This window comes from Seriola lalandi, unplaced genomic scaffold (assembly GCF_002814215.2).
Source record: "Seriola lalandi dorsalis isolate HSWRI2012SDOR001 ecotype SW California unplaced genomic scaffold, Sedor1 jcf7180002054923, whole genome shotgun sequence".
Taxonomy (NCBI): Eukaryota; Metazoa; Chordata; class Actinopteri; order Carangiformes; family Carangidae; genus Seriola; species Seriola lalandi.
The window spans coordinates 1,224,785-1,249,341 of record NW_019525475.1 but is presented as its reverse complement, the minus strand read 5'-3'; the positions used below and the strand labels follow the sequence as shown (position 1 = coordinate 1,249,341).

The 24,557-nt window shown below is 44.5% G+C and overlaps 1 protein-coding gene across 5 annotated transcripts in view; it reads right to left on the bottom strand.

Moving 5' to 3' along the window:
- The window catches only part of arhgap21a (Rho GTPase activating protein 21a), a 79,640-nt gene that overhangs the window by 6,785 nt on the left and 48,298 nt on the right, over positions 1 to 24,557 (bottom strand). For 3 of the 5 annotated variants that reach the window (XM_087169948.1, XM_087169947.1, XM_023431444.2), the window contains 19 exons: positions 17,834 to 17,926; positions 16,870 to 16,948; positions 16,051 to 16,105; positions 10,022 to 12,032; positions 6,194 to 6,340; positions 5,967 to 6,069; positions 5,649 to 5,685; positions 5,175 to 5,294; positions 4,555 to 4,854; positions 3,413 to 3,477; positions 3,135 to 3,283; positions 2,521 to 2,663; positions 2,215 to 2,373; positions 1,766 to 1,844; positions 1,552 to 1,625; positions 1,178 to 1,267; positions 968 to 1,093; positions 828 to 869; positions 439 to 544 (listed from right to left, as the gene is read on the bottom strand). In XM_087169948.1, the coding sequence (XP_087026074.1) occupies positions 439 to 544; positions 828 to 869; positions 968 to 1,093; positions 1,178 to 1,267; positions 1,552 to 1,625; positions 1,766 to 1,844; positions 2,215 to 2,373; positions 2,521 to 2,663; positions 3,135 to 3,283; positions 3,413 to 3,477; positions 4,555 to 4,854; positions 5,175 to 5,294; positions 5,649 to 5,685; positions 5,967 to 6,069; positions 6,194 to 6,340; positions 10,022 to 12,032; positions 16,051 to 16,105; positions 16,870 to 16,948; positions 17,834 to 17,926 (3,978 nt within the window). Of the gene's footprint in view, positions 1 to 438; positions 545 to 827; positions 870 to 967; positions 1,094 to 1,177; positions 1,268 to 1,551; positions 1,626 to 1,765; positions 1,845 to 2,214; positions 2,374 to 2,520; positions 2,664 to 3,134; positions 3,284 to 3,412; positions 3,478 to 4,554; positions 4,855 to 5,174; positions 5,295 to 5,648; positions 5,686 to 5,966; positions 6,070 to 6,193; positions 6,341 to 10,021; positions 12,033 to 12,899; positions 13,205 to 16,050; positions 16,106 to 16,869; positions 16,949 to 17,833; positions 17,927 to 24,557 lie in introns of those variants that run through there. The other 2 variants (XM_087169946.1, XM_023431447.2) reach the window with 2 other exon arrangements.

The window sequence follows — 24,557 nt, the reverse complement described above, 5'->3', positions numbered from 1 at the left end:
GGGAGGGGGGGCACAGCCCAGTAGTGGCGTCTGACCAAAACAAGGTATTAAGGAGCAGAGGGATGATTGAAAAAGAAAAAACGGACATCTAGGTCTATTAATAATTTATAAGACTAACAGCAGCGAGGGGAGATCTCTGAAAGCAAATGAAAAACACGACAATTTATTGCATCTTTTGATTGACACGAATAAATTGTCCACTGGAACCCACACAGGCATTTGGACTCAAGGTTAGCCATAGACATTTCTATCTAGTGGCAACAGCCAAAGAAGCAAAGGGGAAGCTTGGCCTAGGGAAGAAGCAGCGTTACATCATCAACATCTGTCGCTGGTTTAAAACACCACGGGTCTCTCTCTGACCACAGCGCTCAGCAGTGAAAGGGCAGAGAGAAATGTTAAACCCACCACACAGTCGGTCTGCCAAAGGCAGCGCGTTACCTGATACTTCACCCTGCGACGTGGCCGTGCGGCCGATGTTGGTGAGGAGGTGGTCGATGTTGGGGACGGGCTGAGACTCCACCGCGCTCTCCTCCTGGGAGACAGTCTGCAGAGGGGGGGGCAACGCAACACGTTAGGGACCAGATATTCACCAGGACGTTGGAGAAGAATTTGGAGTTGGAAATGTCCACTTAGTTATGTAGAAATTAAGTCTGAGTTTTGTGTGTGTGAATGAATTATTTGTGTCTATTTACAAACTCACTTTGCTAAAATTGCCCCCGGAGGGATGAATAAATTATATTCAGTTGAACTGAAGAAGCTTAAAGTCAAACCTAAGACAGGACAGAGCGGAAAGGAAAGAACTGAGCGGCTGTGACGCCTGTACCCACCACTGGTTCTCCATTTCCATCTTCAGTGAAAAACCAGTCGTACTAGAGGAGAGAGAGAAACAGATGAGAGATTCAGTTTTTACAGTTTACAGGCGAGGATGAAGATCAGTGAAGAGAAAACTGAAAGGTCTGACTCTCACATTCTGAATGAGCGTCTCCACGATCTTGTACTGGTCCGGCATGTGAGTAACCATATGCGTCATGTTGTCCTCGGTGGTGCGCACCAGAGTGGGACCAAACACGATGGCCAGGTTCCTCGGCTCCATCTGGAAACACAAGAAATAAAGTTTATCGTTAATTTCTGATTCTCTAATGAAAATAATAATAATGTCAGCTGCAAAAAAACATACTTTATTCTTCTCTGAGTTGTCAGCCACAGTTTTCAGATGAGCGGAGAGGAACTTGAGGGTCTCGTAATGATGATCCGGCAACTCGTGAAGCTGTGAGGAAGCAGACGAACCAACACAAAGATTAACTGACAGTTTGTGTCAACGAATCGACGCATCGGTCGAGAAGTCGTCTCACCGCACATGATAAACTTCTTCGACTTGTATTGGAAAAGCATGAACCAACAAACTAATGACGGATTAATGAATAAAGTGAAGGGGCTCTGATACATGGTGTGAACAGGAAGTAAAAAAAGCTTTAGAGAATAAATAAGAACCTAAATAAATAATAGAGATAATAAAATTTAAGAGAGGAAATGTGTGTCGAAGCTACTCACCAGCCTCTTGAGCACTTTCAGTCTCTCCACTGGATCCTCTATTCTGTTGGCCTCAATGAAGTCTGTGTATCTGTCTGTTGGAGGAAAAGAAGATTCATTTTTTTTCCCAGCAAAGCCTTCAGGTAAAAACAAGGTGATTTTCTCTAGATTGTAGTTATTGTTTCTTGGCCACTAGATGGCGCACATGACCTTTTGGAAAAAAACAACAACTTACCATTGGTGAATAACGGCTCTGGAAGTTTACGGAAGAAGGACTTGAGTAAACTGCTGATCACATTGAGGTCCCTCCATTTCTACAAAACAGGAACAGGAAGAGGGTGTGATGCTTAATTATGCAGAAACTGTGGAAATGTATTCAACCTGAATTAAAAGTTAGAGTACATATTATGCTTTTGCATCTGCTAAATGTCGCTCTGGGTGCAAAATTATTACATAAATATAGAAATATACATCTGTAAATACTGCTAAATAACACATCCCTGGCGAGTGTGCATTGCAGAGAATGTCTTGCTGCTCTGTGTGCACACATCTAGATACAACTGCAGCTTTAGATATCCTTCACTCCAGGCATACAGTTACATTTGTCCCAGACACGTGAAGGACGGCGCTGACTTCAAGGAGAGTTTAATTAAAGCAACAGCGGATCGATGAAGTGCCACTCACATCGTCCTGGATATCGATGTCATTCATGCCCTTGTTATTGAGCTCCTCCTGCATGTTGGAGATGGCAGCGTTGTTTCCAGGGACCCTGTAGATGCCCGTGTACTCCAACCCCCTCTCCTCCACCAGCTTACAGCACACCTCCACAATCAGAGGCACAAACTAGAGGACGCATGAACGAAGAAAACAGTGTGTTATGACTGTATACAACATCACAGTGAATTTAAGCAAGATGACATCTTTATAAAACCATCAGGATTTCTGCACCGATGCATTTCTTCTTCTTGTGTTTTCAAAATCAGTACACACCTTGTTGGCCTGTGCAGGAGGACAGTCGTCCAGTCTCACTCCGAACGTGACTCCAGGAGACGGCTTCTTCTCGAAAGGTTTCCTCATCAGCCCTGGGATGCCCTTCCTCCACGTCCCTTTATCCTTGGGAGGGCTGGTGTCATCTGCAAGCACGGTGCAAAATAAATACATTTAGTTTAATTCAGTGTTGATAGTGTCGATTATCTGTTGCAGAAAGAACAGTTTATATCACAGTATAATGTATTTAAAAGCAGGTTTTGGGTTGTTTACTGTGTTATTTATAACTTCTATAAAGATTTATTTTACATATTTTATGTAATTACAACTGAATTATGATGTCATTCATTATCTGTTAGGTACCAGCATCCAGGTCTAGATGCTCCACAGGAGGTGTTAACTTTATTGACAACTACATCAATAAACACTTTATCTTATACTTTATATCTGCTGACAACTACATTACAGTGTGTTATAAACCATTTTCATATACTGCTTATAAATGATAAATAGGAAATAGAAATATAATAACAGGAAATGATACTGATTACAGTGCTTACAAGAAACTAAACTGTGTCGCACATGAAATTGTTTTCCTTTCTCTTTTCCTTTCCCACCTTTGTGCATGTTCTTCCTCTCCTGCTCAGGTTTGGGTGAGTGTGGACTTGTTGCTTTGGTCTCTCCTTTGCCTCCCAGCAGCGTATGTCTGATGCTCAGCGACTGGCGAGAAGGTTTGGGCGACGGCTCGGTCTTGCTGCCTGTCGGGCTGCGCGTTAAGACGAGGACACAGACGCTACATGAGCTTTAACTGCCACAGGTCTCTGTGTGAACTTGTCCAAAGTGTGAGGACCCTCCCTAAGCCCCCCCTCCCCCCTTCCCCTGTACTTGGCCTTACCTCATCAAGGTGTTGTACTCCTTGATCTTCCTGCTGATGAGGTCATGGCTGGTGAAGGCCGCGTTCTAAAAAAAAAAAAAAGACAGAAAAGCGGAAGGAAGGAAAAAGGGGAGCGGAACAGAATGGAGACACAAAGGATGATGGTTAAGGCATCAGGTGCAACAGTTCGCCCCTCACAGGTCATAATGGATCTTTATATAACCTGCTGCTATCAGGTGACGCAGGTAAGACCATCGGAATGCCACAGTGCGGACAGTGTGGTCAGGCCCTCAAAAGAAGACGGGCTTAAGTTTCTAATAGGGGGGGGGGGACTCGACTATTTTAAGACACAGTGGAGTGAGTTTACAGCAAGAAACATCCCATGTGTATTTTCACTATATGTGACATAATGTTTTGGACTGGTCTATATAATGTCCTGTTTTGTCCAACCAACATATGAGACAATTTTTGTCTTTTTAGCTTGAAAAATTTCCAACGATTAATCGATCATCAAAATATCTGCAGATTAATGTTCTGTCAATTAACTGAGCTCTGATTATTTGCATCATTGACATTCTTTAAAATCAGTTGTGGGCAAGTTTCATTCATAAAAAATGTGACCAAAGAGGAACTTCACACCTTCAACAAGTTCTGCTGTTGGAAATCAGCAGATGATCACCTGAAATAATAGTAATAATAATATTAATAATAATCTTTCTAAAGCTTAAACAGGCCACTGACTTAGATGGAAAGAGGCCAAGAGGACGAGACAGTCCTCGAAACGGACAATAGAATATTCCGCAGCGCTGTAGGTAATGTTACACTAACAGTGTTATAACAGAGGACCTGCACCTGGACGGCGACCCGGCATAAAGACCCCGGGGCGTCCGTCCCAGTGACACCTTGTGAACTGTGGGAGACGCCGTGCCAAGGTATGCCAGTAAAAGAGAAAAGAACTTTTAAGAAAAACACTGCAGAACCACCCAGAGACTCACAACAGGTCTGAACCGCTCTTTAATTCTGTTTGTAGGTACTTGCACTAATCGCTCGTACATGCCACTCATGCCGGTGATTCTGGCACGAGGCGCCGCGTCTTGTGCCAGTGTTTTTTTTGCGCAACAACTGATCGACTTCCTCGGCAGTTTGAGTGCACGGTTTCTTACCTCCTCATCCAGGTTGCTGTTCTCCTGTATGACTCTGATCCAGGCCAGCATGTCCTCTCGGTCCTCGGCCTGGAACAGGTACTCGCAGTCCGACGTGGTCAGCCGCAGCACGTTCTTGCGCTTGGTGTCGCTGTAGGAGATGTCGATCAGGCAGGCCTTGATGCTGATCGGCAGCGGCTCGTCCACGGCTTGGCAGTTGGCGTGGGCCTGCCCCTCCTTTCTGTCTTTATACAGGCAGAGGTAGTTGCCTCTCAGCACGGCGTACATCTGTTTCCACGGGCGCATACCGCCTCCGACGCGCTGCAGAAAGAGGGTTTTACAGAACAAAATGGAGGGAATTAAATTCATCTTTTATGTCAAAAACGCTGCTATTGTTGGTATCACAACACAAAATCACTGCCTTGAGGACAATATGAGACTTTATACAACAAGGTCAAAGGCAGGATACAGTCAAACAAGGTGAGACCTGTTACTGTTTATAAACCAAGCTACAGGTCACGTAGAGCTTATATATGCGTGTGTGTGTTTGTGTGCACACAGATCTGTAGGTGTATACTACGTTTTCTGTGTCAGTGTGTGAGTTACATGACACGAGGGCTGCGTGGAGGCAGAGCACACACCTTGCCCTTGTCTGTGTTGAGCTGCTTGAAATGCAGCAAACCCTCCTTGGTGGCGTCGCAGAAGACATCGGATGAAGAATCTCTCCTGGACCCCGAATCTTCCGATGACCTGTCCACTGCCTGTGATTTATCAAAACATGACAGGAAGCTTTTAGAAAAAAAGACTGAAAGACTCATTAAAGAAATGGAAATACTGAGAGATCAAGGATTACACTGGCCGTGTCTCAATGTCACATTTTCAAGGATATACTGAAGGGAGGTTGATGAAACACATAGAAATATGCTCCTACGCCCTCTGAATCAATTATTTACCAATTAAAACGCCTGATGTTGCTTTTACAGCCGTCCCTACTTTCCATAATATATTCAAACTTCAGCAGTAGACGTTTTTATCTCCTGGGTGTGAACTAATGAGCTGATAAAACAGGCATGAAACAGGTGCGCACAGCTGATAAAAATGCAGACAGGACTCACCTTCCTAAGACTTTTCAGGCCGGGTATTAAAGACCTCCTGAGGGGAAGAGACAGAAAAAATATATAAAATATATATCATTATACAATGACTGTAGTTTTGTTCCACAATGAGATATTCATCATGTCAAAAAGAGATGAATAAATGGTATAGAAGTAGTGATAGTAAGTAATCTTTAGAGTCATTTCCCCACTATCTGATATAAAGGAGCTTTAACACTCGGTGCAGTTATTTTCTCTGGTGTGAAAGGAAAACGAACCAACTATAATCCTTCATTCTTCTAATGATGTGATGGCGTTTGCTGTGGTTATACAACTTACCCTCTGCTCTCTTCCCGGTAGTTATCCAGACCTTCGTCGTACGACTTGGACCGCTCAGTTTTTGTACCAGAATCTGACTCAATAATTGTGAGACGGAGAGAATCTATTAAGAGAGGGTCAAACAATCATTTGAAAGTGTCCATAGGCTTGTACTGTCAAATTCAGAAACTGTCACAGACCTTGTTTACTAATCTGATATTAAAAAATAAATAAATAGATGAAAATACCCTGGTCATGTGACAGCTGTCGTCGAATGAGAGGGGATGGAGAGGTGGGGCTGGGCGGGATGGTGGTGATGATGGGCGCTCCAGATATGACAGCAGAGGCGGGAATGGGGGCGCTGTCCAGGTCCAGACTGGGACTGGATGGTTCATCTGAGGATGAGAAAAGAGGGAAGTTTAGCTACAACACTTGGGCACAAACTGGAGCCTGGAATTTAACATGAACCAGCCGGAGACGCCGTTTTCTAACGACAACCTAAGTTTGTTAAGTTTGTTAAAAATATCGTCATCATAGTCGACAAAATCGACAGTCGCCAGCTGGAAATAAAACACGCGCTTTTGTCTTCTTCTGTCTGAAATCAAAGACCCGTTGTTTCAAAAATGAATAAGAATTTCAAGTGTTGAATGTTCGATCTTTATCGCTGTAAACTGCCTTGAACCAAAGGTGGAGGGGTTTGGGGATGAGCATGATTGAACTCTGCGAAAACACCTTTGGTATAAAGTCAGATGTAAACTGCAACAGGAAACGCCAAATTGCAAATTAAACGATTAAAAAAAACAAAGTGTAATTCATCTCTGCTATCTCAGCTTGAATAAACATTTCAGCACACAGCTGTAAAACGCTGTGATAAGGGGGAATGGAGCTAAAGCAAAGTGACACCGACAGGGACGCGACGTCAACCAGCAGACAGGCGTTGCTGCAAAGATAAAGCCGGTACACCTTCCCTTTTTCAATACACACATGCAAGGTAGTCAGCTAACATTACATCATCACAGACAGCAGTGTGTCATAACATCTGATATGCAATATCAGCAGGATGGCAAGCCCTAAAAACAAATTAAAGAGACGCGCATGACGAACAAATACTTGAAATGAATCATATCTACAGCTGGTGCTGCAGGCAGACAGGCGAGACTGAATGTAACACAAGCAATATTATATTCTTAGACACTGTTTTAGAATGAAGTAGAGTATTGTAGCGCTTCATATCTGTTGTCTTGTGTATCGGTACGATTACCAATCGTAATCTTTATAAATCCGTCTCATGAAATGCAACTGTCGCTATTATTTAACTTCATGAAAAAAAGCCCACACAGCCTCCACTGCAAATCACACCATCGCAAGTCGAAAAGAACTAGAGCAAAACACGTCTGAATGATTCAATTCCTCTAGATGCCAGTGCACTGATGCAAAACTTTTGACTTCCAATGGCACAATTTAATGTGAAACATCTGATCCTGGTTGTTAGTTGTACACAGATCACTGCTGTGAACCCCCCCCCCCCTGCAAACCAACCTCAAAGACATCTCCCATGGCACCAACAGCCCTCATTTCTTCCAAGCAAGGCAGATGCCCATTTCACTTAATCACTTGTTTGTATACCTCTAATTCTGTTTCTGGGAAGACGGCGGCAGCCAGTGATGTCTGACACGTACCACGTCGGTTTCAGACATCGAGACTGATTCCGCTTTGAACAGACTTGCACAAAAATGCAGATCTATAAATCTTTCTATCTTCTCTTTCTACAAATCTGGATACTACTCTGATGTAATCTTCTGATATGAAGTTTGTATGAAGCAAACAAAGACATAACATATTAATTTGTTGCCTTTAGAGGTGTATTTTCTTTTAACCTGTGGATAGAGCCAGGCTGGCTGTTTCCCCCCTGTTTCAAGTCTTTATGCTAAGCTACGCTAACCAGCTCCTGGTTCTAGCTTGTGAGTGTGATAATGATTTAATTGTAGACTATAAACGTATTTCCCAAAATGTCAAATTACAACCACCACACGTGATCGACATGAAAAATAAAAGAAGAGAAAAGAAAAACACGCTTTGATGTTTTCCGGAAAAAGGCACAGCCTCACATCACTGGTGTTAAATAAACAACACGGGGATGTGCAATGATAAAATCTAACCTACATCCAAATGCAACAAAACCAAAGGGGATGGGGCTAGAGGGAAACTGGAGGAAAATGGTGCTAAAAGAGGATACGATTAACCCCTGCAGGGTCTGGGACACGCCGAGAGATACAAGAGCTTCTCCCATTGGCTGGTTTTGAGTCACCAATGAAGAAACAGCTGAGGATGCCGGGTTGAGTTCGAGCTTGTTAGGTTTCTGTCTGCCAGTAAGTTGGCTCAGATGTGGGAAGACGCAGAGGAAGCCACTTCAAACAACACCAATCAACTTCATTTTAAACACCACAATAAGTAAATTACTCGAGAAACAAGGATTCTTCGTCTTCATGAACAAGAGGGGACGTGACATTTTGCATGTGCTTCAGCAGCTCCAGTTCTGTTTCTCAGCACAAAATGTTTGGCAGATACTTAACATCCAGCAGTTGTTGCTCTCACTGTTTGGAAGTGTACTATGAAATCGAACTGAGGCCGTTTGCTGCAAGAATTCTCTAATTTCTCTGTTATGTCACAGTCCATTAGGATGATGATCTTAGGTTTCTCTAGCTGTACAGCACTGAGGGGAATATGAGACATTTCAGGGAGCGGTTGTGTGTGTGTGTGTGTGTGTGTGTGTGTGTGTGTCTACTCATATGCCAAAGGGTGGGTTGAATACGTCATAGTCGCCTGCAGTACAGTGTCACACTAACACATAATCACACACCTGAAACAGTGTCATCCTGAGTTCACAATGCCACAAAGAACTAATTCATTTTCACATTTTAAACACTCTGTAATCACTGTGACTGACATTTAAAGAATGTACATATCGTGTGTGCGTTTTTCTAACCAACACTTTGAATAAAACGTCCGGGAACTAGATTTCCTTGTAGTCTCATAAGTAGGTCAACAATGAACAAGCTTACACATGATTAGTGAGTAAGTGTATTCTTGTGATTCAATCCACAAGGCTCCTGGCGCAGAAGGAAGCTTCGGGTTGCTTTTTGTAATTTGCTTCCCATTGGAGAGAGTGTTTACTGTAGTTTTTGTGTGTGTGTGTGTGTGTGTGTGTGTGTGTGTGTGTGTGTGTCCACAGCACAGGGAGACAATTCAAGGTTACACACATAGCTAATCATGGATAGAAATACCAGCTAGGCCCAATTAAAATGTGGATTTTGACACAGGAGTTTCTGCTAATATAAAAATGTAATTTAACTGCCTGTCACAAGGTATTCACACAGTATAAAGAGACACACACCCTTTTCTTTGCAACTGCAGATCAGTTCTTCTCTTGTGTGAAAGCTGGAGCTCCAAGTAAAACCCCTGATAGAATTTCATGATGGAAATACGATCTGGCCCACTTGTCACGTACAGAACATCTACAGTATTTTACGTAAGGGGGCTGGGCATCATTTTAATTTGTCCAATATTAGTGCTTATGTGATATCTCAGTTTCCATATTTAAACATTTTCTTTTAAAGTTTTCTTTTTTTTCCCAACATAAGCCCTTTTCATTTCACATAATTTCTTAATGCCTCTTAGCAAAAAGCAGCTGTATAGGGAATTTCCCTTATCAACATAGAGTCTAAAATTGGAAACGTTTCCTGGTAATATCAGGAAATATGTAAACAAGATGAAGAGAGTCTGATGCCAACTTTTAAATACTTGATGCTGCAAGTAAATTTAGGTTTGTACTAATAAAAAGCATCAAGATTCAAAGCTCAGGTTTTAACTGTTTATGTATGAATATTTATATATTATGCTATAATTTGATATAAAATTTACCTGATGGCTCCAGAGTCAGTCATGCTTTCAAGCTTAAACACACTTTCTCACTGATACAAACATGCTGTGACATTTTACAGGACTCCCTTGTCACTGTTGTTGCTATAGAAACAAGGTTTCAGAGACGGTGGTTTTGGGGATTAGTGCAGTCTTACCTATGAAAGGGATCGAATCCAGGGAGTCGTCCAGGTTATTGGAGCCAGACTTTTGCCGCGTGTCTCCCAGCCTCCTGAGGTGCATCTCGCGACAGCCGTCATTAGACATCCAGCACATCGCTCCATCTGCAGAGCCGGCCTTCACCAACGGCGGCGACTTGTGAGTCGCTCCAGCCTGGCTGTCTTTGACAGCCAGTACATAGGACGGAGGGCGGATGTGAGCGGGTCCGGAGTTTTTGTCCCTTCTTAGGACCACCACCGTTGCATCGGGTCCTTCTACACCCTCTACGAGTCCACCATTAATCCGTGCCGGTGTGCTGCTGGAGCTGGAGGTGTCTCTGACCTTTGGCTTTTGGGTCACAGCTCCGTTAGTGGCGGAGGTACCAGAGGAGGCGGGGACAACTCCACTTTGTATCTGTCTCTGCATGGGCAGTTTAGAGGATGGACCAGAGCAAGAGGAGGACCTGGCTGCCAACCCAGCATCCGACCTGCTCTCCATTTTCAGACTGTCAGCCCTGCCCCTGAGCTGCAGGTGCAGAGGGGAGGGGTAGCCCAGGTGGTTGCCCATGACGGCAGCTCTTTGGTCTTTAAGAGGGTCTGTGGTTTTACTGGAGGATAAGGCAGGTGAAGGGTCTGAGATGGCGTTTTTGACAGGCAGACGCGAGGGTCTCATTATGAGACCGTCTGTCCTTGATGGTAGTAGAGAATCCGTCGTACCTTTAGTAAACACAGGAGCAGCTAACGGTGAGTTAGATAATCCACTCCCTCGCCCTTCATCCTCCTGTCCAGTGAGACTCCTGTTTAGATGAGGTAAAACTCTCACGCCCGCTCCCTGCCTGCCGGCTCTGGCGTCCTCTCGCTGGCACAGCAGCAGCCTGTCCTCAAACTCTGCCCTGTCGACCCCGCCTGACTCTGCAGGATGCTGAACCAGGTAGTCACAAGACCGCGCCCGAGGTTTGGTAACTCCTGTCGGGGTGGAGAAGGGCAGAGCGTCCTGGGAAGCGCTCCGAGGCCAGTTCCTGGTCAGTACCGTCCTCTCTGATCCACCTCCAAGCCTCTCCTGGGAGACGCTACGCAACGGAGTTGTCACTTCGGTACTCTGGCTACTTGCGTCCATGGCTCGGTCATTGGATGTGCTCCTCTGTCTGACCTGGGAGCCCAGCGCCCCTCTCTGACCGCTGCTAGGAGGAGGCGGAGGCGTACGTTGCTGGGTGTAGGCGGATGTAGAATTGGCAGCTGCACGCAAGCTGTCCAAGCGCTCCTGGATGGTGCGGCAGCCGTACGTGTGCAGCCTCTTGGCGTCAATGTAGTCCTTATAGGTGGTGTAGTTCCTCCAGTCGATGTTCTGGTGTGGGGAGGTGGAAGAGGCTGTGGGGGAGGGTGAGTAGTGGTTGGTGCTGGGCGAGTTGGCAGTGGAGAACGTGTCCGGTGAGGCGACAGTGAGAGGCGCCCGCACAGATGGGGATAAGGGGTCGGGATAGAGCGCACCAGGTCGAGAACTTGAAGAAGGGGAGTAGACTGGGCTTTCTACGGGATGGGAAGAGGGGTACTGCAATTGTGCGCCCCCCGGTACTGAGGGGATAAGGGGTCTGGGTTTGGCTGGGCCAGAATCTGCTGGAGAACCGTACCGGTTTTCCTCTGTCCTGTGGCTGGGGCCAGCCCGAGCCACCCGGGACCCCCTGTCAACTGGATCAGGAGGCATGGCTACTGTCCTCGCATTGTCATTACAGACACACGCCACGGTCTGAGACTTTGACGTCTGCTGGGGTGGGGGGGACGGCGGGACAGGGATTTCCACCCGATAGCTCTTTTCAGCGGTCCCCCCTCGTCTTTCTGGTCCCTGAGCCGGCCCTCGGGGGGTCTCACTGACCGCGGCAGGCTCTGATGACTGGGCCATGCCCGCAGCCTTCACTTCTATCCGAGGGTAGCATATGGGAGGGGGCTCGGGGATGTTCTGGGCATTTCCGCTGTACGCCTCATTTCCTTTGAGGTATGCATCCTGGGAATATGCCTGCAAGAGATTATGGGACATTATGTCACTTTGGTTGGTGAGAGGTTTGAGAGCTAAACTAGATCACATTAAACCCCAGGAGAACATGACCCCCACCCAGGGACAGGATACAACAGACTATTCCTGTAAGACTTGTACAGAACAGGGAGCGCTGTTTGTGAAACGATCAGACTTGAGCAATAAAAGCAACCGCCGCAAATTCAAATCCGAAAATAGCCACGAATACAAAGACTGTTCTATTTCAGTCAATTCATTTCTTCAGTTTCCCGTTAGGAGACTACAACTGAACTTTAGGGCAATCTCATCTACCCATAAAAGAGAAATTTACTGCCACATCTCACCTATGACTTCATCTCCCTTTAAAGCTACAGTCTCAATCTTTTCCTTTTTTCAACCGCACCACGGCAATGTATTTACTCACACTTTGAGAGTGAGAAAAGGAGTGGTGATCCGAGTGTCACTTATTGACAAGAGTCTTTGTTTAAGATGATGAGATTATCAGCAAGACAAACACCGTCCCTGCATTCCCTTGGAGAACTGTAAGTGACACACACACACAACTGGATTCTGCCTGTCGTTATAAATAAAACAACAGCATGCTAAAAGAGACACAGCGCTCCAGTTTTTCCAAACCAAACACCACTATTGTTCTTAACCGTTCCTCAATCTTTTCCCAGGAGAAGGCAAACAAATTTTACAGTATGCCACGATACAAATGAACCACCAAGAGAGGAAACAGATGTGGGGGAAAGAAAAAAAAGGGGACAGCCAGAAAGGCAAATAAGTAGAGAAAGAAGGCTGGAAAGTCCAGAATGAACCCACCCACGGAGCCAGGAGTAAGGATTAAGCTGGCGGAGGCTAACCTACCGTTGGTACCGGAGAGCGTACCCTGAGGCATGAGGAGAGGGAGAACGGGGGACGTCTCTGCCTGCCTTTGGCAGCTAATGCTAATTCTGTCAGCATGGCTCCACAACTCTACCGTCACTGTAGAAACTAAGGTACTTTCCTTGATTAAAACTTGGAGAAAAACACTCAAAGTTTGCTCGTGATAACCCTGATCACTCTCCACTCGAGTGTCATCATGGACGTCTTCAGATAAAAAAAGAAAACTCCTGGTTGCGTACTGAATGTGCTCTATGTCCACATCCTTTCAGCGCAAACGCTCTTGGGAAAATGAAAGGGGAGAGAGTTATGGTGCTGGACTTTAATCGATGGCACTCTTCCTAAGGTGTCAAGTTACGATTGCACCAGCAGCAGCAGCAGTAGCAGCAAGCCTGCTGCCGGGTGCCTCCCTCTGGATTTGCATAAACCAAACTCTAGAATTGAAGCCAATTTCCTGAATAAGGAAAGTACAGAAACTGTTTCGTGTCTGCTGACGGATGATGTCAGGGCATTTCTTTTTCCCAGTGCACACGTCTTTTTCTTTCAACCTGCTACTCAGGTATAGACAAAAAAAAAACCTGCATGTATTAATCCAGAGTAAACATGGGAAAATACACATGGGGTTTTTAAGGGGAAGATACAAGCTCTCAAAGTGGCTCAACTTGTCATAAAAGCTGTGAATCATCTGGAGAGAGACACTTACATGAAAAGTGATTAGTTAGTACAGTTTCCCTTCTTACCAGAGCAGTGATATCCCTGGAAAACTGCAGTCCACATGTTAGAGAAGGGCAAGCAGAGAGGGGGGAAAAAAGGGGAATAAAGAGAAGTAAACAGGTGAACACAGAGAAATGAGAGGTACAAACGCCAACGATGGAGGTGAGACAGGTAACTTCAGCACAGGCTAAATGTATATCCCCACCGCGGGAACGCTGAGCGGAGATGTATCGCAGTCGGACAGTGGAAGAATAAGAGAGAAGAAGAGTGGAGGTGAACTTCAGCTGTGTTCTTCACAGACCTGAATATCTTCTGATTTGCTGCACATCCCCATTATTTCCTCTTCTTACCCCACTCTCTCCTCCGCCCACAAAACAACCGCTGTCACAAAACATCGGCCGGATTTTCTCCCCCCCACCCACCCAACACACTCAGCATTTCTTTCCTTCGCTCTGTCACTCTCACCTGCTCTTCTCTGTGGTCCCTCCTCCCCTCCCCCCTTCTCTGGGTTCGCATTTGTGCTACTCTCCACTATCGTCTTTTCCGCCTCTGTGCCAGCCTCTCGCACGGTCTGTTCGGACGCCGCTCTGTCATATATGTTTCACTTTCTGGGCACGAAGCGCAAAAAAAAACCCGCCACGCTTGCCTGATCTGCGCTCGCTTCCTTCCCTCGCTCACTCCTGTCAACATAGTGCACTGAGAGGGAGTCAGCTGACTGCAGCTGCAGCCCCTCCGGTAAGTGAGTGGGCTCGATGTCTCCCAAAACACACACACACATAAAAAAAAAACACACACACACACACACACACACACACACACAGACACATCTGCATGCCTTCGCTCATCTCACCAAAACAATATGAATGGACTCTTCTCAGTGTGAACTCCACAGCATCAACAATCATTTCATAGACGCTTTATGTAGATGCAGAGATGGTTAATGAAATATACACGATGGATAAATTCCTGGATAACAAACCTTGAACCTTGGTTTGTTTGTCCGTCAGGCTGGACACCTATTCGTGTATGTTTGGTATGTGTAATATACATTTCTTGTCTTTTTCTTCCTGTCTTGAAATGTAGATGACTTACTGGATTGTCTCCTGACTTTTCAGGAGCAGGGCTATAATTCTGTAACTGGTGAAATGTTTCTAATTATCCACTAAATAAAGAATTGCAAAAAAAAGGTGATAAAAAGTATCAGGATTTTTACTAATGAGGATTAATTGTGTTTTAAAATCACCAGTTCAATCGCACCTTGTGTTCTCCTTTCCTTCAGTTTATTTTGATACAGAATCTCTACAGTCTAAACGTGTCTTATAGAAGACACTTTGTAAAGAACTGCAGACTTAAAAAAAACAACCCCTATCCGGCACATCGAGCTCTAAATTTAACTTTTTAAACTCGTGTGTTTCTCAACGGGGAGATAAAAAGGCCAATTTGCTTCTTTTAGAAAACCCTCAGCCTTGTGAGTGCTCAGTCATTCCAGAAACGCCAAAAGCAAGTTTCTGTGGCTTCTGCTAAGCCGCGGCCGAGCTAACAAGCTATGTGAGGAATTTAGCAACACAGTGGGATCTGACTCCGTTCTCTGCTCCGAGAGAGAATTTCCCAAAACAGAGGTGAATAACGTGTGGCGACTGGTTTGACGTGGCCTGGCGCTGTTTTTATCGTCTGTCGGTCTCTGGACCCTGACTGATGGCGTGGGCTGGCTGTTTGCATCGCTGAGCTCATCCGGGTGATGGGAAGCCGGGGGGTGGGGGGGGGGGGGGGGGGGGGGGGGGGGTCAAAACCAGTAAGAAAGTGGATTTAGGCTTGAGTCAGTGCTTAGAAAAGCAGACCCTGTTTCCTCACAGGTGAACCTCTAATCTTAATGATTTGAATAACTGCCCACTCACTCCTGTCAGGACAGTTCGATGAAATGTCTATGAATCACTCAAGCTTGAATCCAGTGGAAGATTATCAACGATGTAGGTATAGATAGCTAGTCGAGATCTTTGTTTGAGAGAGTGCATGAAGTACAGAGCCGAGTCAGCACATGTTTAGCTTTAGCTTAGCATAAACCCTGTCACCTACCAAACACATGAAAGACGAACAGTAAGAATGTTGTTTCTGGTTTGTTTCACCTGCACATTAATGTAAAAGTGACAATCTGTGGTTTTAGGGAGGGGATGTTTGGATATTCACACATTCATTTGTTAGTCGGATCAATTCATTGTCTGTTTTTGACATTAAGCTAAATATGAAATATCTCCAGACTTAGACTTTAACTCCTCCTGAAACCACAAGCTGTCATTTTTACATAGAGGTTAAACAGCTCTGGCATTAAAACTGCAGATAATCTCTGTGGGTGTTTATGGACGACTTGCTTCAAATAAAATAAAGGTAAACTCAGTACAATATTTATTAATGAATGAACGCTTACCAGCTGCAAGATGTCCTCATCCTTTGGCATCACACAGAGCTCCAGTGAGGCATCGCTGATAGATGTGAGGGTGTGTGTTTGGGGGGGTGAGAGAGTGAGAGTGAAAGTGGGAGAAAGAGAAATGAAAAGAGGGAGAGGGACTGTTATAACACAAGGCTCAAAACAGAACTGATGCTTCTCAAGAGAACGAGCTCCAAGACATGACCTTCAACAGCTGCAGTTTTAATGGAGTGCGATACGTGTTGGCGATAAGCAAAATGACTCTCTGCGTAAAAACACTGAATGAACTGTGCGTTTCCCCTGAAAAAGTTCTGTGTCATTAGTCCACAAACATGCGGCGGAGCGCTGGAAGTGAAGAGATTAGATCTTGAGCGCCAGATTCTGAGTCAGTCTGGCTCTTTCACTGTGCATATTTTCTCTTCAAATCAGGGCTGGATTAACGTTCCCAAAATTTGCTGCAGGCCCTCTACTGACTCCCACTGTAGATTATCGTTTCCCCAGACATGCAGAGAGTTTAGTTTATCGTCAGAAACTTAATTGGCATCGGTTTTGTTAACTAATTTATCATTTAAGTGCATTTTTGAGAAAGGAGAAACAGTTTTTCTGTGACGGCAGCAGATATTTTTCACTATTTTCTGACATTTTATACACAAAATAATCAACTTATTATTAAAGAAGATAACTGTCTTAACTGTAGTCTTACAGATCTCCTATGATGGTGATAATACTGCCTTGCTTGAAGTTTTCTTAGTTGCTTCACCAACAAACAACCTCTAATTCAAGTGGGTATAATGCAATGCAGAGCGACGGTGACCTTACCTGTTCTGGATCAACGCTATGACCTGCGAGTAGGTCTTCCCGATGATGCTCTCTCCGTTCACCTTCACAATACGGTCCCCTGGAAAGACGTTGAGAATAAATTACAATCCTGCTGTTCTCTGCTCACAGCGGCATGACGGGACTCTGCGCTGCTGGGTCTGTGAACTCAAACTGTTCGGGACAATTACCTGGAGCCCAGTCAATACGATTATTGACCAAGTAAAACGCTCTGCAGTCGCCTCTTCCAGCACAAACACACATCTTTTTACACATCAAAGCAGAATACCAATACGAGTTTATTTAAAAAAGGTCCCCTTGTTAGGATCCATTCAAGTTTTTCTAAAGATGGCCATCTTACAAGAAGGTGAGTTTAGGAGAGAAACTGGATAATTGTGGGAAAACACCCCCCCCCGTCCCAGGAGAGGAGAGAGAAGAGGAGAGAGGAGAGGAGATAAAAGCATACAGCTTACAGGGTTTGTCCAGGCCTCTTGACATTTCCTGTAATACACAGTGCTAACCCGGCGTAATGCCTGCAGTACACTTCAGCTGTCACCTCCATTTCAGGGAAATTAAAAAGGAGCTGATTCATTTTTTTTTTCCACCAGAAGGGAGTATTTTTATCCTTTACAATTTGAAATTATTCACAGATTAATAAGAAGAGTAAAGTGGGAGGTGTAGAAAAACAGAATGAAGGGAAGGCTGGAATAACAGTGTGCATATTACACTTTGTTCAACCTCCCACGAAGGAGCCATCTGTTATTTTGTAACTCATCTCTGTTTTTCCTGGCAGGTTACAAGGAAGTGGAATTACCTACAGTACAGACATGAAGAAATCTTGGCATCAAACAGCGTTTTCGGGGTCAGATGTGAGACAGTCAGTTAATCGTAGGATCTACCAGTTATCAGGAGGAGTCTCCATAGAGACTGTGTGTGTGTGTGTGTGTGTGTGTGTGTGTGTGTGTACCTGTGCAGAGTCCAGCTCCGTGGGCGGGGCCTCCCTCCTTCACTTGCTTGACGAAAATGGTGTCCATTGGCTCCAGACGGTTTCGCTGTCTCCCTGGTAACGAAAGAGAGAGAGAGCACACGCACCGAGGCGACTGGTCACACAGTGAGGAAGAGCAGCAGCAGCAGAGTCAGAACTAGGCCATATCACACTGGAACTGGAAATTCAACCGCAGCAACATCGTGGCACCAGTGCACATATTTCCTGAGGTTTTTTGGGGTTTTTTATTTGCACCTGTGGTTGCAAATGACAAAGATTTTCTGCTTCTGATTCACAAAAGAAATTGAAAAATTAAAATAAAAGAAGCTTAATTGTCGAGGCACAAAATTACAATGAGCTGGAACAATTAGTCACTTAATCCATTAGTTGATTGACAGAAGATTTACCAGCAACTACTTTGAGCATCAAAAATTACAAGGTCCAGCTTCTCAAAATCGAGAACGTCCTGTTTTTATGCGATAATAAATTGAATATATTCAGGTTGGGACTGTTTGTAGGAAGAAAACAAGATGCCTCTCTGAACATGAGTGAGTCCGATGAAGCACACGCAAAATTTCATCCCTCCAGTCCCTGAATAAAAGTGTCTATATTCAATATTTAAGATTCAGTGGTTTATTACCATTTCAACACAGTTGAAAGCAAAAAAAATCTGAGGTTTGATGAAGAGCAAAAGCTTTAGTTTTTCACATTGTGCCCGAGTTTGACCTGCAGACAACTCAATTATACAACTGTCAGGCTGCAAATAACAGTTATTAATCTGCCCTGTTATTTTCTCAATCGATCATTTGGAGACTGAAAAAAAAACCTGTTTAAATTTTCAGTCCATCGACTAATTGTTTTGTCTCTAAACGACTGTTTCTCACATTCATTTATACACACATATACATTATATACATTCATATATACAAGATGCCTTATTCTCGGTTCTGCATTAGCATTGGTGTTAGCGCTTCTAAATGAAATATACATGCTTCTCCTGGTAGCCTGAGACAAATGAAAGGAAAACTTCCTCTTCTCAAAACAATGACACCCCAAACAATACATCCATCTCTCCCTTTTACAACACATCCTCTGTCCCTTCGACTCATCCTTTCAGTGACTCTACTCCGCTGTCAGACGTGTCCCGAGCTGCAGAACAGCGAGGAGAGGTCAGAGGACGCCGACGGGGCTACACGCAGGACGGGCCACGAGGGACGATGGTTTCATATGGCGTGCAGAGAAACAGCACGCCGTGCCGTGTGAAGAGCTGGTGGGCAGGCTGGAGGAAACGCAGCTAGTGAAGGCTTTATGTAAGATCACTAATCATTATGTATATCTATTTTAAAAAAGGAAGACGCAGCTGTTGAGTGACTGAGTTTGTGAGTCTGATTAAGAAAGTCAAATCGTCTTTCCCTGAGCCATAAGCCTCAGTCTCAGTTGGCCTCAGCCGCCTTTTACAGCCCACAGACTTTGAGGAAGTGCAACATCAGAGCACCCCCCCCCTCCCCCCCCCGTTCTCTCCTCAGGGCAAGGCTAAGCATGGATGCATCTTTTCATGAATGCCCTGCTTCATGTTCACACAGCAGCAGATACATGCATTCATGACCCAGAGGTGCACAGTGCAATCAGCGGTGTGTGTATGTGTATGTATATGTGTGTGTGTATGTGTGTGTGTGTGCAGACGTGGGTTCAAAGTGTTGCTGAGGAGAAACTTCAATAAGGTGATGCTGGGGAGGAGGGATTCAAACTTGTAACATCACAGTCTCAAGCCCCTTTTTCCTTCTGTACCACTGAGGATACAGGCTGTTGTAACATTTACACGTCACCTGAAATGTCCTTTTCCTCTCTCTGATGACGAGTACGTTCAGCTACCACCATCATGTGGCCGGAAATGTCACTGCAGAGGGTTAACATTCAGGACCCGCAGCGTTTCGATTTACAGATCATCCGTATCATAATCAATCACCTACAGCATCAGCAAAGAGAGTTCAGCGGATAATTGACTGATTGATCTTTGATGTTCTGACCTTTTTTAAAACCACGCAGGGAAAATGTAACCATCACCATCAAAACTGTGATGGCGGTTAGAGAAAACGGAGGAAAGGCCTCCACAGTCAGTCTACACTGCGGTAAGTGTCACTGCATCCTCACACGTTCACTCGCTGTGAAGTCAGGTCACTGTAGAGACTGAGTGACAAGTTGTAGGAGCCTCTTTCATCCAGTAGGAGGCGGTAGAGCACATGAAATGGCTCTGTGTGTTCACCTTGGTTCTGATCTCACTCGACGACCTGAGCAGCAACAAGAGTGAAACACTGCGATGATGCAACTATCCGTAACATTATTGACACAATGTCGGATGTGACTGAGGCGTGATGGAGGTACAGATGTCAACTAATAACCCCCCCCCCCCCTCTACCTCCCCTCTGCAGATTCCCAATCCAGAGCCAATCTCACCGAGCTCCAACTCTGCAGCACAAATTGGATCGGGGGAAGTTTCCGTGCCCCGCAGCTGGATGAACAGGATTAAATGTGGAAATCTGAAGCTTTGGACATTTTTAATGCTCCCAACTGTCTTATCAAAGCATAAACTACCGTGTGGATTAATGAAATACATCAGCACGCCCTCAGAACGATTTCGGCTGTTCCAAAACACAGGATGAGTTTCACAACCGCGGTTATTCTTGGGTGGCACTCAGGACAAACGTTGCATTGATGGACAGTAACCCACATGTATAAGGTTTTACACTTCACTCGCTGCAGCGTGTCACATGACATCATGCAGGTGCACTGACGAGCCAGAACCTGACTTAAATAATTAAACAATTTTGTTCAAACTGGATGGAACAAAGGTGAAAGCTGTTGATTGTAAATACAAAATGAAGTGTTATAAATAGGACGGCCACTAACTGTTGTGTTCATTATTTATCAATAGGCGGATTACTTATTGTTATCGTCTATAAATTGAAACAAACAAATTTCAACAACATAACTAAAAATGCAAAAAAATGCCACAATGAAACGATGATGCAACTTTTTCTATTTTCAGATTTTAAAATTTGAGACGTCTTATTGTTAAAGAATATTAAAATACTGGTTTGTCGGTTTCTGTTTTCAAACGTCACCGTGAGACGCATTTCAGTCGTATATGAACATTTCTTTTCCTTCCTGTAAGTTGCGTTCAGCTCTTCCTGGTCCGGTCGAGCAGTGACTGAGTGTCAGCGCTGCTCTTTGGCCTGGACCAGCTCTGGCTTGGCTGTCGTCCCCGGCTGCACAGCTGGGCCTGGTTGTGTGGGCCAGCTCCCCGCTCCCCCGTTGTTTTGGGTTAGATAATGTTATTCTACACAGGGCTGGGCCCGCTGCCCGCTCTCTGAATTAACCCCTGTGTAATACCTCTCTGTCCGACTCGCTGGTCTTCAGCGTTTCTCTCACTCTCACATTTGCAAACAACCACGCCCGCATACAAATGCACTGCTGCACAAACATACACCAACACCTATGCAGATGTGTTGCTTGTTCTTTGCTGCGATACTGAGAGGAAGAAGAGTTTTTTTTCTCCAACTTTCCCCCACACTTCAAACACCGAGGAGGAGGAGGAGGAGGAAGAGGAGGAGGACTGTGTGTGTGTCTTTAGATGGCTATCTATGTCAGGTCTCTTCCAGCAGAGAAATATGAAAATGTGAGGCACATGATCCTGGCACATGGATTCCCCCCCCCCCATAGTGTGGGAAGGTCAAAGCATAAATACACTTCACATAAATCCATAAACTCCCAACTTCCTTCAAAAGCACAGTGTGTTTTATTGTCAAACTTCTGCTTGAAGAAACTGAATTGCTCTGTAAGGCGGCTGAAGATGAAGCAATGAAAATAAATACTGTAATTCTGTCTTTGCTTCCTCCATTCCCATGAATCCTGTGTACAGGTCACACACACACACACACACACACACTAGTCCAAACACAGCTCCGCTTTGAAAGCTTAAACTACCGCTACAACACCTGTGTACCCGAATCCTGACCTCCCTGAAATACTTAACGAATCCACATCCGTGCGAACTGAGTCAACAGACTTTGTCAGATGTCGAAAGCGACGTTTAGGTGCCAGTCTGAGACGGACAGGTCTCATTTGACTGCACTCTGTAAACAGCCAGAGCTTTATGTCAGAGCCCTCAGCACACACCGGAGGAGGGTACGTCAACACGGCTTACAGCCCCTGTCTTCGCCGTTAGTGTGAAGTCAGGAGTTTGTCCTTCCATTTAAGTAAACTACTGAGAAACAGGAACAGAGTCCGATTGATACAGAAACAAACCGATGCTTGAGAGGCGAATGTAAGAAATCTGGTAACAACACCTCTGCTGGTATTTGTTGTTTAACATAAGGAGGTAATGTGAAGGAACATTTCTAGTGAGGATCTCTAAGGTTTTCTAAAAAGATAACACAAGACACAAACAGCTGATCTAACAGTGAACTTCACTGGGGATAAAGTGACAGCTGTAATAACGTCACAAATACCTACAATGCAGTTTGACACAAATATCTAAATGTCTGCTTATTAGTCTTTTTCCAGAGCTTTCAACCACGTATGTGCAAGTTCAGTCACTTGATAACAGGTAGCTGTACATGGACAGACACAGGGGCGGCTGTAACCATTGTGTCTGTTCAAACACGATCTGTGGTGCCAGAGAGATGAGAGGAAATCACATGACGGCGACTGAACAAACCCCATCTGCTGAGGAAGAGATGTGGATGAAAGCTCAGGAAAAAAAAAAAAAAAAAGGGTAGGAAGTGGACACTGTGGGAATGTCAAATTGGCATACCTGGACTGCAATGTCTTATAATCAATCGGCTGATACTCTGATACCAGTATATCAGTGAGAGTATCAGCTGGGAAAGATGGAGGTATGATGCAGGTGAATCAACACCTCTCTCTCTCTCTCTCTCTCTCTCTCTCTCTCTCACAGTTTCCCAGTATAACCTTCATGAAGGAGGATTTACCGCAGAGCTGTTGCATTAGACTGCATTAGTGTTAGCTAAGTGGACTAAATACTAGCAGTAGAGTGTGTGTTTACATGTAACACCCTGCACGGCTGAATTCCTGGAGGGACGGGGGATCATTTCAAAATAAGTCACTTCCGCGACTGTAAGAGTCCGAACCTGGGAGAGACACATTACTAGATGTAGGAGCCTGACACCAACACAGCTTTACATCTGTCCACTGTTCTGCTCATCCACAACACACACACACACACACACACACACACACAAACACACACACACACACCTGGTGTTTTTTCCACCACAGTCAGGAAGGTGGTGGAGTACTTTCCATCACTTTTCTTTTCTAGGAATTCCAAATACCGAAACCCACCCAGGGGAAAGAGGATATGTACTGACATTACTCTGACCGCACTGCAAAAAAGAAAAAGAAAAAGAAAAGTTGATTCAATGTTTTGTTTTCTTTCTGTAAAACAAGCCAAACTATCTACCAAGGGAGTTAAAGTTCAACTGAGGGAACAAGTGACAAACATCTGGAGACAGATGGGGAGATTTTAGCCTAAAATACCGTCTCTTTCCTTCAAGAAATGTGTTAAAGGAGCCAAGTGGCTGTTTGTTTCTTCAAAAAGAGGGTTGAGGGTGGCGTCTGTTTCTTCAGAGCTTTACAAAAACCAAAAACACAGGAGCAAAAGTGACAGGAATGGATCGCGTGGATTGGCCAAGTCTGCGAGTGACGGCTATCGTTTTAGTAAAAAAATCCACAGCTGCCAGATAGAATTGAAAAGCTTTCTCTTTTGTCTTCCTCCAGTTGTTTCCAAAATTACCAAGAATTTAAAAAGTGGCAAATCAGCCATTGTTATCACTGAACGCTGCATGTGAGTCATGCTAGAACAGAGCGCTTGATAGGCATCTCAACAGCACAGTAACTAAGTGAGGTAAACAGACAAGTTGTGGTTGGATATTTGCCTTAAAAAAGGTTTTTATGACTCGAGTCAGGATGTTACAGCTTCTACGTGCGTGGGTGTATATCATACTAAATAAACAAGCTGTCATTTTTACAATTACTCACTCAACTTAAAAAACATCTGAGTGTAAAACACTGGTCAGGAACATGCAGCCAGAATGACATTAAAAAAAAAACCAGTATGATGTAAAAACAGTTAAATCTCATGAGTGCAGAATAAGGCCAAGAAAAGCTGAGAAACCTAAAGGACTAGTTCAACATTTTGAGAGTTAGATTTGACTATTCATATCAAATAACACCTTAAATCTCGTTTTTTAAATCTATCGAAAACGCTGAAGTTGTTTTTTCTACCAACTACCTGGAGTCTAGTCGTGTCCAGCTGTTTCCGGTCTTCGTGCTAAGCTAAGCTAAGCTAACCATGGCTGTACTAGCCCTACACACTTAATGAGCAGTTAGTGTCAATCCTCTCGTCCAACTTTAAGAAAGAAAAGCAAATTACTGCTTTAAGAAGTCATCATCCACAGTGAGGGAGCAGACAGGGAAAGAAACAAGAAGAGAGAGAGAGAGAGAGAGAGAGAGAGAGAGAAACTTTGGACACAGCTTTGTTAAAGAAGGTGGGGCATTTAAAAAAGCCCACTGGAGAATTCTGGGGAATTCTGTTTGCTTGTGCTGCTCTACGTTCCCTCTGCAGACGTTATGGGAACGAACCAAAACCTGACGAAAGAAAAAAAAAAAAAAAAAAAAAAAAGGG